At 39.7% G+C, this 13,921-nt stretch overlaps 2 protein-coding genes across 3 annotated transcripts in view; one reads left to right on the forward strand and one right to left on the reverse strand.

The window, feature by feature from the left end:
- LIN54 (lin-54 DREAM MuvB core complex component) overlaps positions 1 to 8,138 on the reverse strand; it is an 87,347-nt gene extending 79,209 nt beyond the window's left edge. The window contains exon 1 of the mRNA XM_072810177.1: positions 7,991 to 8,138. The gene's annotated coding sequence lies outside the window, so the exon portion shown is untranslated. The remainder of the gene's footprint in view (positions 1 to 7,990) is intronic.
- COPS4 (COP9 signalosome subunit 4) overlaps positions 7,925 to 13,921 on the forward strand; it is a 40,471-nt gene continuing 34,474 nt past the window's right edge. Inside the window, exon 1 of one of the 2 annotated variants that reach the window (XM_072810181.1) lies at positions 7,925 to 8,353. In XM_072810181.1, coding sequence (XP_072666282.1) covers positions 8,280 to 8,353 — 74 coding nt within the window. In that variant the 5' untranslated portion in view covers positions 7,925 to 8,279. The remainder of the gene's footprint in view (positions 8,354 to 13,921) is intronic. The other variant, XM_072810182.1, reaches the window with a different exon arrangement.

The raw sequence follows: 13,921 nt of genomic DNA on the forward strand, positions 1-13,921 counted from the left end.
CAGGATCGCGCCCTGGGCCAAAGGCAGGCGCCAAACCGCTGCGCCACCCAGGGATCCCGGATCTAGAGAGTATTATGCTTAGTGAAAGAAGTCAGAGAAAGACAAATAGCATATGACTTCACTCATATGTGGAATTTATGAAACAAAACAAATAAAGAAAAAAGAGACAAACAAAACAGACTTAAACAGAGAGAACACCCTGGTGTTTGCTAGAGGGGAGGTGAGTGAGGGGATGGGTAAAATAGGTGATAGGGATTAAGAGTACACTTACCATGAGGAGCACTGAGTAATGTGTAGAATTGTTGAATCACTGTATTGTATATCTGAACCTAATACAATCCCATATGTTATTATACTTCAATTAAAAATATGATAAAATGAGATAAATTGTCAAAAAAAAAAAAAAAAAAGAAGGACTTGCTGGGTATCCTGACAAAGGGAGCTTTAAGGAAGGAGAACAGTTCCACTGAAACTTCTCTTCCTTTGAAGCTGACAGAGCACTAGCTTTTGAAACTACTAGAGAAGACAGAAGACTTCTTGAACCATAAATAAATATATAAATATAAAAATAAAAGCTCTTAAGACTAAATTCAATACACACAAAAGACTATTGAACAAAAAGCATTTTATTCCTTTTTTTATTCCTTTTTTAAATTGAGATTTTACATTCAATAAAATGCACAAAGCTTAAGTGTACAGTATGATGAATTTGGTAAATCTATACCATACCACCCACGTAACCCACACCTCTGTAAACATATAGAATACTTCCATCACGTCTTGCTACTTCCCAGTAAATTACCAACCTTCCCCATTTCCTCCTCCCTAGTAATTTCTGATTTTCTATCACCATAGATTAGTTTTGTTTGACTTAGAACTTCATGTAGATGGAATCTTATTATATCTCTTTTTTTTAAAGATTTTATTTATTCATTTCAGAGAGAGAGAGACAGAGAGAGTACACGTAGTGGGAGAGGGAGAGGGAGAAGCAGATTTCCTGCTGAACTGAGAGCCCAATGCGGATCTTGATCCCAAGGCTCAGAGATCAAGACCTGAGCCACAGGCAGACTCAAGCATCTGAGCAACGCAGGCACCCCTTATATGTTCTTTTTAATGTCTGCTTTCTTTCACTTGGTATGTTTGAGATTCATTCATAGTCTTGCATATATCTGTAGTTTTTTCCTTTTTAATGCAGAGTAGTAGTCTATTGAATACATAAACCACAGTTCCTCCATTCACTTTTTTTTTTTTTTAAGATTTTATTTATTTATTCATGAGAGACACACCGAGAGAGGCAGAGACATAGGCAGAGGGAGAAGCAGGCTCCCTGCAGGGAATCTGTTGTGGAACTCAATCCCAGGACCTGAGCAAACGGCAGAAGCTCAACCACTTAGCCACCCAGGAGCCCCCACTTTCCTTATGATAGACATTTGGGTTGTTTTCATTTGAGGCTATTATAAATAAAGCAGCGATACCATTTTACACAAGTAAACAGAAGTCATGATTTTAAAAACACAACACTGATGATGCATTGAAGGAGAATGATTGAATCTTGCTAAATGGCCTGAAAAGTGGAAAAGACATCTCAAAACACAGAGCAAAAAAATATAGAAAGAAATTATGATGAAAAAGACACATCATTTTGAAGATATATCCCGAAAGACCTGATCTGCTGGAGTTCTGGAAGGAGAGAAAGCAACAGAAAAAAGAGAGGTGCCCTGACCTAAAGATAGACATTCATCTGCAAATGAAAGGGGTCACTGAGTTCCAGGTAATATCAATGAGAAAAGACAGACCTAGCCTTGTGTGAGGGAAATTCCTAGAAAGACCTGATCTTTAAAAACTTTCAAGTGGGAAAAACAAGTTACTTACAAAAAGAAGAAAAACAAGAACAGAGGAGACTGGGGGTGGTAGTGGGAGAGGAGGAGTGAGGAAAAAGAGAAAGAGGAGGAGGAGGAAGAAGAACAAGAGAGGGAGAAGAAGGAAGGTAGAGAAATAAAGCCAAATAAGAACAAGCAAAGGCTATTTACTGAGAGCTTCTATAATAAGGGATTTAGGCCACCATCACTTATGTTTGACAGATACTCAAAGGCAGCCAGAGGAATGGAAAGCTTTGCAGTGGAAACAGGGAATTCAGGTATGCCCTGATCGGAGGTTGTTGGCCTGCTGTCAAGAGCAACTTAGAAGCAGGGTATCCTATGTAATTGGTTGGGGGGCAGTATATTTGGATTCCCTGGTTGAGGCAAAAATTAGGGAAGCTGTCAATGATTGAGGCGCTGGCCAGTTTGGGCTGGTAACTACAGGAGTTGTTTGACTTCCTGGGATGGCTGCTGCAGATACATGGTGAGTTGATTTCCTGGACTGGTTGCTAGAGACTATGAATCAGTTTTATTTTTACATATGGTCTTGTCATTGTCTGCTTGCATATTCAATCTCTCAAAGAGAAGGAAAAGAGAGAATAGAGAAAGAGGGAGAGAGGGAGGAAAGATGGAAGAGAAGAGAGAGGGTAACAGAGGAAGAGAAAGCACTGGCATTGGACTCCTTATCTGAAATCCTGGAAGTTCAAAGACTGTGGAGTGACATTTTATAGGTCACTGAGGGAAAAGGACAGCAACTCAGCCAAAATCTCATTCAACCATCAAGATGATGGAAAGATATTTGCAACTATGCACAGGTTCACAAATATGTTACCCATGCACAGCCTTGAGGGATTGATCGCTTAAGAGAGAGCACTACCAAACAACAAAACAATCAGAACAGAGACCTCCTGTCAAGACAAGGAAGATGAAGAGAAGGGGAATTTGTGATGAATAATTTAGTTTGAATTTATACAGTGATAGTGATGTAAGTATAATGCCAATGGGACTGGGAATTATAACCCAAGTGTTAACTTAAGAATGCCTAAAATAGAAGAGACATTCTGCAAAGGAGAAGCAAATACTGAAATGGAACAAGGTACTAACCTATCTCAGTGAAACCGAGGAATTAAGTAAGGGTGGAGGGGACAGAAGTCAATATATTCCCAAGGTCTCAACCACAAGTAAAGGATGTGAAAGTAAAAATATTCTGTAAGTCTCATTTATTGATGTATAATACAGAGGCAATGGGGGGCTAAAGTGTCCAGAAGTGAGGAAAGGGCTAAAATTTGTCCTCACATAAAGAAAAAGTGGTAGAAAAGGGAAGGTAATCACCAGTTAAATTTAAAAGATGAGCCTTAATATATTTTTAACACTAGCTAAATTGAAAAGAAAATGATATAGAATGTGACAGAACAATATAATAAGAAATAGAAACACCCAGAATGAGTGGCAGAACTCATGTAAGAATTAGAAATAAAAACATCAGGGGCACCTGGGTGACTCAGTCAATTAACCACCTGCTTTTGGGTCAGGTCATGCTCCCAGGGTCCTGGGATTGAGCCCTGCATCGGGCTCCCTGATCAGCAGGGAGCCTGCTTCTCCCACTCCCTCCCCTGGCTTGTGCATGCTCTTGCTCTCTTTTTTTCAAATGAATAATAAATAAAATCTGAGCAGCCCGGGTGGCTCAGGGGTTTAGCGCCTGCCTTCCGCCTAGGGCGTGATCCTGGGGACCTGGGATGGAGTCCCACATGGGACTCTCTGCATGGAGCCTGCTTCCCCCTCTGCCTGCGTCTCTGCCTCTCTCTGTGTCTCTCATGAATAAATAAAATTTAAAAATAAATAAATAAAATCTTAAAAAATAAAAACATCTTTTTAGAAATGAAGACTCAATTAGAAGGAAACCAGAAGTAAATAGAAGTGTCAGATAATGACTTCAGAGAAATAGAGTAAAAAGAAAAAAATTAAATAAAAAATCTGAAAAAGGAAAAGATTGAGGAAAGGTAACTAATATTAAGATAAAAAAGATTGGGATCCCTGGGTGGCGCAGTGGTTTGGCGCCTGCCTTTGGCCCAGGGCGTGATCCTGGAGACCCGGGATCGAATCCCACGTCAGGCTCCCGGTGCATGGAGCCTGCTTCTCCCTCTGCCTGTGTCTCTGCCTCTCTCTCTCTCTCTCTCTCTCTCTCTCTGTGACTATCATAAATAAATAAAAATTAAAAAAAAGATCTAATATAAAGACAATAGTAATTTTTGAGGAAAGAAACCAAAGGAATAGGGAAAGTACAAAAACTATAATTAAAGATGTTATTGAAAAAATTGAAACTATCTATTGAAAGAGCACACTGTTAATCTAAGAATATTGACCCAGAATGACCAACACCAACACACAGTCTAGTAAAATTACTTGATGTTAAAGGGAAAAAAACTGAGGGGCATCTAGGCAAAAAGACCAGGTGACCTATGAGGAAAGGAAAATTAGATTCTCATGAGATATTTTTCAGCAACGCTTTAGGTCACAAGAAAATGGAGCACTACACTTCAGATTCTCATGAAAAATGATCCAAGGATTATTATATCTAACAAAACTGATTTTCAAACATAAAAGGCACAAGATAGTTCCAACATTCAAGAACATTCAAAATTATGTTTTCCAGGAGCCCTTCCTGAGAAATCTATTAAAGAACTAGCTTTTTTTAAAATATTTTATTTATTTATTCATAGACACAGAGAGAAAGAGGGGCAGAGACACAGACAGAGGGAGAAGCAGGCTCCACGCAGGGAGCCTGATGTGGGACTCGTCTCCAGGATCACACCCCAGGCTGCAGGCAGCGCCAAACCGCTGCGCCACCGGGGCTGCCCTTTTTTTTAAAGATTTTATTTATTTAAAGAACTAGCTTTAGCCAACTAAAATGACTAAGAGGTCTAAAATAAGAGCTGATGGTGAGCATTAAATGCGTATTACTTACAGAACTAAGACTAAAGGAGGATTAAGAGGAAGAAAGTATAGTTTGTCATAGGTGTATGTGCTCACGATATAGATATAGTACAGAGAAAATGAGAGAGAAGCAGCAGGAAAATGTTGAATTCTTTATCAATTTATCAGGGATGGCAGTATTAGCACTGCTATTCTGAAGTTATTGTGTGTACAATGTGGGACGAATGAAATGTATGATTTTCGAATATTCTGCTTCTATAATCTCCCATGTACTTGTGAACCAGGATTCTGGATATGGAAGTTAAGGACATACAGATGTAATACAGAAGAGGTTAAGTAAGATCACCTAAATTGGAATTATTTATTTATTTATTTATTTATTCATTCATTCATTCATTTATGACAGGGGGAGAGAGAGAGAGAGAGGCAGAGGAAGAAGCAGGCTCCACACAGGGAGCCCGATGTGGGACTCAATCCCCGGGTCTCCAAGATCACATCCCGGGCCAAAGGTGGTGCTAAACCGCTGGGCCACCGGGACTGCCCCTAAATTGTAATTTAAAGAATCTGTATGACTTACCTTATTCTTAGAATATGTATGTATTTCCTAGTTCTGTCCTATGAAAAGGTTCCAAAATGACCAAGATAGTAGCAATGAACATCCCTAGCACTCAGATTGTTAACTGTAAATATAATTCCTAAAAGGAGCTAAAGGAATAAGGGCTTCTTAGAGAACAGCTGATTCTGGGTCTATGCTATGAAACACACAAGACGACTCTAGAATAATTTTGTCATGCAGCACTAGCAACATAAAGCTGAGTAAGGTTTGGTGCTCAGGAAACAGCAGAATATATGCAATTATCTATGTTCTTTTTAAAAATTCTATAGCAAGGCATATTTGAGCCGGGCACATGGGACACAGAGTGGAAAATGAATCAGGAAAAGGACCCCAGGATGATTTCCTCTGCATATTTGTGGGGAAACTGTGGGCGGGGGGGGGGGGGGGGGTTAGAGACCACTTTCATATTCGATTATATAAAAATGGGAGTTTCTGGCCCAGGGAAAGGCATTCTTTCATTTATTTATTTAAAGATTTTATTTAATTATTCTTGAGAGACACAGAAAGAGAGGCAGAGACATAGGCAGAGGGAGAAGCAGGCTCCCTGCAAGGAGCCCGATGTGGGACCTGATCCCAGAACTCTGGGATCATACCCTGAGCCAAAGGCAGATGCTCAACTGCTGAGCCACCCAGGCGTCCCAAAGGGACCCTACTTCTTTTTGCTTTCAGTAATGTATTACCAATAAAGCTCAAAGTCAAGGTAAAAAGCAAAAGAACATCTGGAAATTCTTGGGCTTCACTAAGCAGAAAAAGCCAACTGCTTATGTACCTCTAAACAGCAGATGAGAAGACATGACTTAGAGATTTCTCATAGCCCATTCAGACTTTTTGGCAAACACAGATGGGCAAAAAAAACAGAAGAAAACAAAGATACACTTAAGTAAAAATTAAATTAATAGGTTCTCTTCTCACTTAAGCCTATTTTTTTCAGATAACCTCAAGACCGTCATCATTAAAAAGATGTTAAGAAAGGTCTGAGTGTGGAAGCCAGGAAATAGGCCACATTTAACAACTATTTCTAGAAACAACTGTGGCCATGGTCACTAGCACCTGAAACTCTGGAAGCAGTCAGAGTTTATGAATATTCAATGAAATTACATTGAAAACAAAAATAAAAATGAAAAACTTAGCCTATAAAAGTTCTCAATCCAAGTCCAAAGGCATTCTTCCTCCAAAGAGGGAATACTCTCCAACATCGAGCTAACTTGCATTCCTAGAGCAAAGCTGGGGCCCAGAATATGATGGATGGTGGAGATCCTCTCAAAGAGCAGAACCAGAATTTAACCAAGGAACTTACGTCCTACTAGGGTAGTGGGTATTCATAATTCCTGCCCTGGATTCCACCACTGCTATGGAGAAATAAACGCTATGGGTTTCACATTCTACTTTTTTCATGTTGTAACTGTGGTTATCCTGTTTCTATTCCACAGTTGTTTTGTATTACACGTAAATGCATGAGGCAGATAATTTGTTTTATAGTGTATATAACTCTGGGTCATGAAAAGACATATCCCAATCTGATGGACAGGGTTGTGCATCATCAGATACCCTGCTTTTTGAGTTGGTATAGAAACTGAATAGGGAATCGCTCTCTGTTCTTTAGCGGTAGGAGTGTTCCACTGTAAGAATACACACAGCTATTTAGGTAATCAGAGGAACAGACTGTAGAAGAGATTACTGATTGTCCCTTTAGACCCATCCTTTTCTTAGACAAAGGGCTGTCCAATTGGAAACGAAATTTCTAGCCTCATTGTTGCTAGGCCTAGTCATGTGACTAAATTCTTGCTAACAGATTGGTATCAGAATTGATGTAGGCAAATCTCCACATTATTTTCTTGAAGAATTTCCTGGTTCTAGTCTTCTTTCCCCTTCCCAATAGAGGGAATATGCTATTTATTCCATATCATGAGGGCAAAATTCAAAAGTCTGCAGAGAATGGCACTCCTACCTGTTGTTGGTAGGTAATTCTTTATTGCAGCACTGGTTGATTGATTAAAAATAACTTAAATGTCTAGCTATAAAGATAAAACTATGACCATACTCTCCAGTTAAAAAAAAAAAAAATGATGAGGAAGCTCTTCGGATATACATGGTAAGAGCCTCCCCCTAAAAAAGAAAAAAAAAAAAAATCAAGGGGAATAATGATATGGCGTGTTGTCTTATGTGAAAGCAAGAAAGTTTAACAATCTACATATACTTGCAGGAAAAAAAAATTCTATAAGCATACATGAGTAACGAACACAATTAGATATAAAGGTGGGTGACCATATAATTTTATCATCCAGATGGTAGTTTCTGGAGTAAAAGGGCGTCTTATTAGTAATCACTCCAGGACAACAGACGGAACCGTCCTGGACCAACTGGGATGCGCCACCATCAACCTATACGAAGGGCACAAAGTTAGGGAGAAATATGCACATTTTTATTGTATTTTACAAGAGTACCAGTCTGTGGCGAATCGGAAATTTAAAAAAAAAATTGTTTAAGGGCTGTCTTAAAGAACGAGGAACAGTACACCACCTGAGTGAGACACGGAACTTAATTAATGACGACGCGGTAATTCTGGGTACCGGGCACTTACTGGAGTTGCACCAGCTACACACGCCTTGGACTTCATCCGCCAATCCTAAGTGGGAGCGCGCGAGCCTGAGCCTGGGGGAGACTCCTGGGCGGGCCTCGGCCGTGAGTGGAGCTTCGCGTCACTCCACTCTGCGGACGGACCCCGCACAAGCTCGCACGCCGGGCGCTCTGGCCCACGCAGTCGCTACTCTATGGCATCTCGGGTTCCCTCTAGCTGCACTCTGGAGGACTACAGTCGTTTTCTTTTGGTCTGTGCGAGGCCCAGCAGCCTCTGCTGAGCTGGAAGAAAGATGGCGGCGGCCGTGCGGCAGGATTTGGCCCAGCTCATGAATTCGAGCGGCTCTCATAAAGATCTGGCGGGCAAGTGAGTATTTCCCAGGGGCCTGGAAGGTCGGGAGGGAAGCCGTAGACCTTGTTCTTGGACTGACGGCGGCTTTGGGATGTGAGCCGGCCTGACCACCAAGGGGGCGGGCCTGAGGTCGTTTGTGGACGCAAAAATTGGGGGCAGCAGAAAGCTGGTGGGGACCTTGCTCAGGGAAGCCTTCAGGGGCAACAGACCTGGGGTGACTGTCCACTTGTTTTATCTTTGATAGCATCCTTACCGGTTTCTTAACACTCTGGAAGCATAGCCTGAGTGAGGGACGACTGCTCCCATGGCCTTCTTAGCTTTCCTTGGTGCCTCTTTTCATCGCTGGCCAGTATCCCACACCGAATTCTGGTCTCTCCTTGGAGCCTTTTTTTTTTTTCTTTTTTTTTTTTTAATTGAGGGAAATTTATATTATGGGACCTCGATGCAGAGTTTTCTGGGAGATGGCTTCTCAAGGCTGACGGGGGCTGAGGAGGTATGGCCGCTGTCTTGTTCAGAACCACCGAGACCGTCTTCAGTGAATATTTAATGTTTTGGGTTCTCTCCGCTACCAACTCTGAAGAGGGGCACATAAGCGGAACGTCCTCACAGTGTGAGTCAGGATTAGTGATATTTGCAGGAATCTGAATTGTTTAGGAATTTACGTCGAAGGCTTAGATCCACTACACGTTAAAATTTGTGACATGTGCTTGTCATGCAAGCAGTTATTCAATAGTGTTAATCGTAGGTAGGTAGGAAGATACTGTCCGTTTTCTTTTTGTAGATTATACAGTACTGTTCTTTTGTATTGAACTTGCATTTTGTTTAAAGTATGCGTTTCAAGTTGATGGTAATATTTACATCCTGACCGCTGAGATCATGTTGATCTGTATAAATGGGACACACCTGCTCTAACCTGGCCATTGAAACCTTTACTGGGTTTTATGTGAGGTTTGCTATCTTTTCTCTGATGGCAAATGTAATCTAGTTTTATCAGTGGGAAATCTAGTTGTGTATCTTGAATTTAGCTACTATGTACTGCAGTTTCCTTCTCATGAAAATGGGGATCATAGGACTTATTCTTGTCTGAGGACGGACACTTAGAAGTGTAGCAAAATGAGTATGTGTGTGTGTATATACACTTATATCATACATATCACTTAGAGCAGTACCTGACGCTTAGTGCCACAAAATTGTCTTTGTTACTATTATTGTAGAGCAGTTAGTAAATACATACATTGACTTATTCTTTGGATGGTAAATAAGGTGAATGTGTCTTCATGGTTTAATCCTTTCTGCACGTAATTTTTACAGATTTGGATGAAAGTAAAATGAGCATTTATTTTTCCCCATGCTCCACTAATATTCCTTCCCCCCCTTTGCTTTTTGTTTTGTTTTGTTGAAGAAAATGAAGTACATTATTTATTGGAAGAGATACAGTTTTTCAAGTATTCTTGAATTCTGAAACTTAAGCTAAGAATTTGCTTCCTCAGCTCTGAATAAGCAATCTTATAGGGTACTTTAGTTATGTATTACTATGTAAGAAAACAAAAACTTAGTAGAGTAAAATAATTATTTTTCAGGATTCTTTGGGTTGACTGGACTGTTGTGCTGTTCTAGTCTGAGCTTACTCATGCAGGTGCAGACTCCGCTGGGAGCTCCGTTGGGGCTGGTGGGGCTAAAATGGACTCAATATATACATCAGGCTCTTGGCTGAGTCTGTCTCTCCACATGGTCTCTCATTCAGTAGCTCCTTACAGAGCCATAGAAGTGTTCCAAAAGCGTGAGAGTAGAAGTTGCTACACTTCTAAGGCTAGCCATGGAAATCTTATGAGATCAGTTTTCTAAAACAGGTCAAAGTAAGTCACAAGACCAGCCCAGATTCAAGGGAGGAAAAAATGGTGTGTGCCTTTTTATGAGAGGAGTGGCCAAGTTACTTTACAAAGGGGTATGGACAGATGGGGGGCATGATTCATTGGAGGCCATTACTGTAATGGTCTATTACATGAGATGATTGTGCCTGATAACTGATACCTTCTTGGCCTTCCCTACAGGTACATATCTGGTCCTATCTGGATAAGAATATGTCAAATATTTATTTTCATAAAAAAACAGTTCTGCCAGCTACCTCTCTATGAGGAAAACACTCTTGAAATGTATCAGTAGTTTTAGGATTTGAGTAACAAAGAAATCATGTTAAGGAATGGGATGGCAGAGTAAATACGTCTCTAAAATATTGATACTGTGTGTTTCTAGCAATTAGCAGAATATTTATAACAGAGCAGTCATTTAGTAAGTGATAGTTGAATTAATGAATAGCTAGAAAGGTACAGAGCTTATATTTGAACCCATGTTTATCTACTCTAAAAAGCTTATTTTTAACCTACCAGCCCTGTATGCTTTTCTCACCCAAACTTCAATTAGAAATGCTTTCTCATAACTGTGAGTTAGCACAACAATCTAATGTTGACATAAGACTTCGGCCATGTGAGATGCATTTTTGCAAATTTTATAAACTACTTTTGTACATGTTATGCATCATGTTCATTATCTCATACAGAGCTTTAGAAGAGAGGAGAACTTTGAAGAGGGACCATTTGAATAGGTAGTTATGATAATCTGTCTTAATTACTTGGCTAAAAGGTACTCAGTTCTTTGAAATTCAGTTGAGATGTTATTTCTCCCAAAAAGCCTTTTCTGAACAGCCACCAACACATAGTCATAACTACCCACACACAAAGGACCTAGTTTGTTGCTTTTGTCCCCAGTGGCAGACTATATTTACCTCTACCATAGCACTTAATTGTTTTAATAGTCTGTTTACTTGTCTGCTTTTCCAATTAGAATGTGATCTCTTTGAGGGTGGGTATGATGCTATGGATTATAGGTCTTTGTAGAGTTAATTCTATGGAAATAGGACCTTTTTTCCCCTCGTCCCAGTTCTGTCCCAGTTCTCGATACACAAGGTACCCAGAAAAGAACATCAGGTCTTTGGAGTCTAAACATTTCATTTTACAAGAAGCTGTTAGCATGGAGAAAAGACAATAATGGGAGACCTTTCAGCTCTCTTTGACTATTAGAAAGGCTGTTTTGCAGAAAAGAAAATGGACTCCTCTGCCTTACAGAGGTGGACTTTGGATTAGAACTTTTTAATAATAGAGTAGAATAGAGTTGTCAAAAAATGAAGGACACACACAAACCAGAGGTTAAGACTATATAATCTCAAGGGCCCCTTGTAACTCAGATTCTCTGGTTCTCTGTTATTCCCCTACACAACAGTTTTAGTGGTTCCCATCTCAAGAGTGAAGTTCCCTGACATCTGGTGTTTACTGTGCCAGGCACATCTTTATTTATATGTTTTAATCCTTAATGAGTAATACTTACATTATGTATGAGAAAACTGAAGTACAGAGGTGAAATATCTTGCTGGAGGTCACATAGCTAGTGGCAAGGCCATAATACAACCTATCTGCTTGGCTCATACCCCTTAACTAAACACATCTATCTATGTTTTGGCCTTATATTATCTTCCCCAAACTAGACTACATTTCAGATAGCGATTTTTTTTTTTAAGCCTAGAATAACTCTCTTCCTCCACTCTTTCCCACTTCACATTACATTGAAATATTTAGAATGCTGGGCAACCCCGGTGGCCCAGCAGTTTAGCGCTGTCTTTGGCTCGGGGTGTGATCCTGGAGACCCGAGATTGAGTCCCATGTCTGGTTTCCTGCATGGAGCCTGCTTCTCCCTCTACCTGTGTCTCTGCCTCCCTCTCTCTCTTACTCTCTCTCTCTCTCTCTCTCTGTGTCTGTCATGAATAAATAAATAAAATCTTAAAAAAAATATTTAGAATGCTTAAAGATCAACCTTATTTAGAAAATTATTTCTTTTCCTTTTGACGTTTTAAATTTAATCTTAATTAAAATTTGCTGAGAAATCAGTTGTTAATCTTACTGAGATTCTCTTGCATATTATCATTTTTCTTTTTTTAAAAAACTTTTATTTAAATTCAATTTAGTTAACATGTAATATATTATTAGTTTCAAGGATAGAATTCAGTGATTCATCAGTTGCATATAACACTCAGTGCTCATTCCATCAAGTGCCCTCCTTAATGCTCTTTACCCAATTACCATGTCCCTCTACCTACCTCCCCTCTAGCAACCCTCAGTTTCTGCTCTATAGGTAAGGGTCTCTTATGGTTTGCCTGCCTCTCTGTTTTTACCTTATTTTTCCTTCCCTTTCTCTATGTTCATCTTTTATTTCTTAAATTCCACATATGAGTGAAATTATACAGTATTTGTCTTTTTCTGACATTTCACTTAGCATAATACCCTCTAGTTCATCCATGTAGTTGCAAATGGTAAAATTTCATTCTTTTTGATGACTGGATAATATTTGTTTGTGTGTGTGTGTGTGTGTGTGTGTGTATTCTTTAACCATTCATCTGTCAATGGACATCTGGGTTTTTTTTTTATATTTTGGCTATTGTGGACATTGCTGCTGTAAACATTGGGGTACATGTATCTCTTTGAATCACTATTTTTGTGTCCTTTGGGTAAATACCTTGTAGTACAGTTGCTGGGTTGTAGGGTAGTTCTAATTTTAACTTTTTGAAGAACCTTCATACTATTTTCCAGAGTGGCTTCACCAGTTTGCATTCCCACCAATTCCCCTTTCTTGGCATCCTCACCAACATGTATTGTTTCCTGTGTTGTTAATTTTAACCATTCTGATCTGTGTGAAGTGGTATCTCATTGCAGTTTTGGTTTGTAAGGAAATTATTTCTCTGTCCTAAATATTATTGTGTTTAATTTTCTGAAACTTCTTTATGATGTGTCTATGTGTATTTGTTTTTATATTTCTCTGTCAGTTGACTTTTACTATGAAATAAACCACTCTAAAACTTAGTGGATTAAAACAACAATCATTTGCTTTGCTTATAATTATGTTGGTTCGCTGGGCCCAGTTGGATGGTTCTCACCATGTAGAGTGGAGAACTACATGGATTCCACATGGTCTCCTACATGTGTCTGTAGTCAGATGCAGGTCAAATAGGCGCCACTGCTTTGGCATCTTGGTGGGGGCAGTGGAGGTGACTGGGCTACATATTTCATTGTCCACTAGTTTAGCCTGATCCTTATTCATGTGGCCACAGCAGGGTTCCAAGAGAAAAAGACATATACAAGACCTCATATGGCACCTGGGTAGCTCAGTCAATTAAGTGTCTGCCTTAGGCTCAGGTCATGATCTCAGGGTCCTAGAATTGAGCTCCACATCAGGTTCCCTGCTCACTGGGAAGTCTGCTTCTCCCTCTCTCTCTCATGCATGTACTTGCTCTCTGTCTCTCAAATAAATAAATAAAATCTTAAAAAAAAAAAAAGACCTCGAGGTCTGTCTAGGTTCAGAACAGGCACTTCACTTCTATCAAATTCTATTAATCAAAACAAGCCCTGATCAAACGGTGGGAAAAGAAACTACATCTTGTTGTAAAGAGCTACAGAGTCACATTGCAAGGGGCATAGATGCAGAAGGTGAAAGAGTTGTATTTTTTTTATTTTGTTTTGGTTTTATTTGTAAATACTG

The sequence above is a fragment of the Canis lupus genome, chromosome 33 (genome assembly GCF_048164855.1).
Source record: "Canis lupus baileyi chromosome 33, mCanLup2.hap1, whole genome shotgun sequence".
Lineage (NCBI taxonomy): Eukaryota > Metazoa > Chordata > Mammalia > Carnivora > Canidae > Canis > Canis lupus.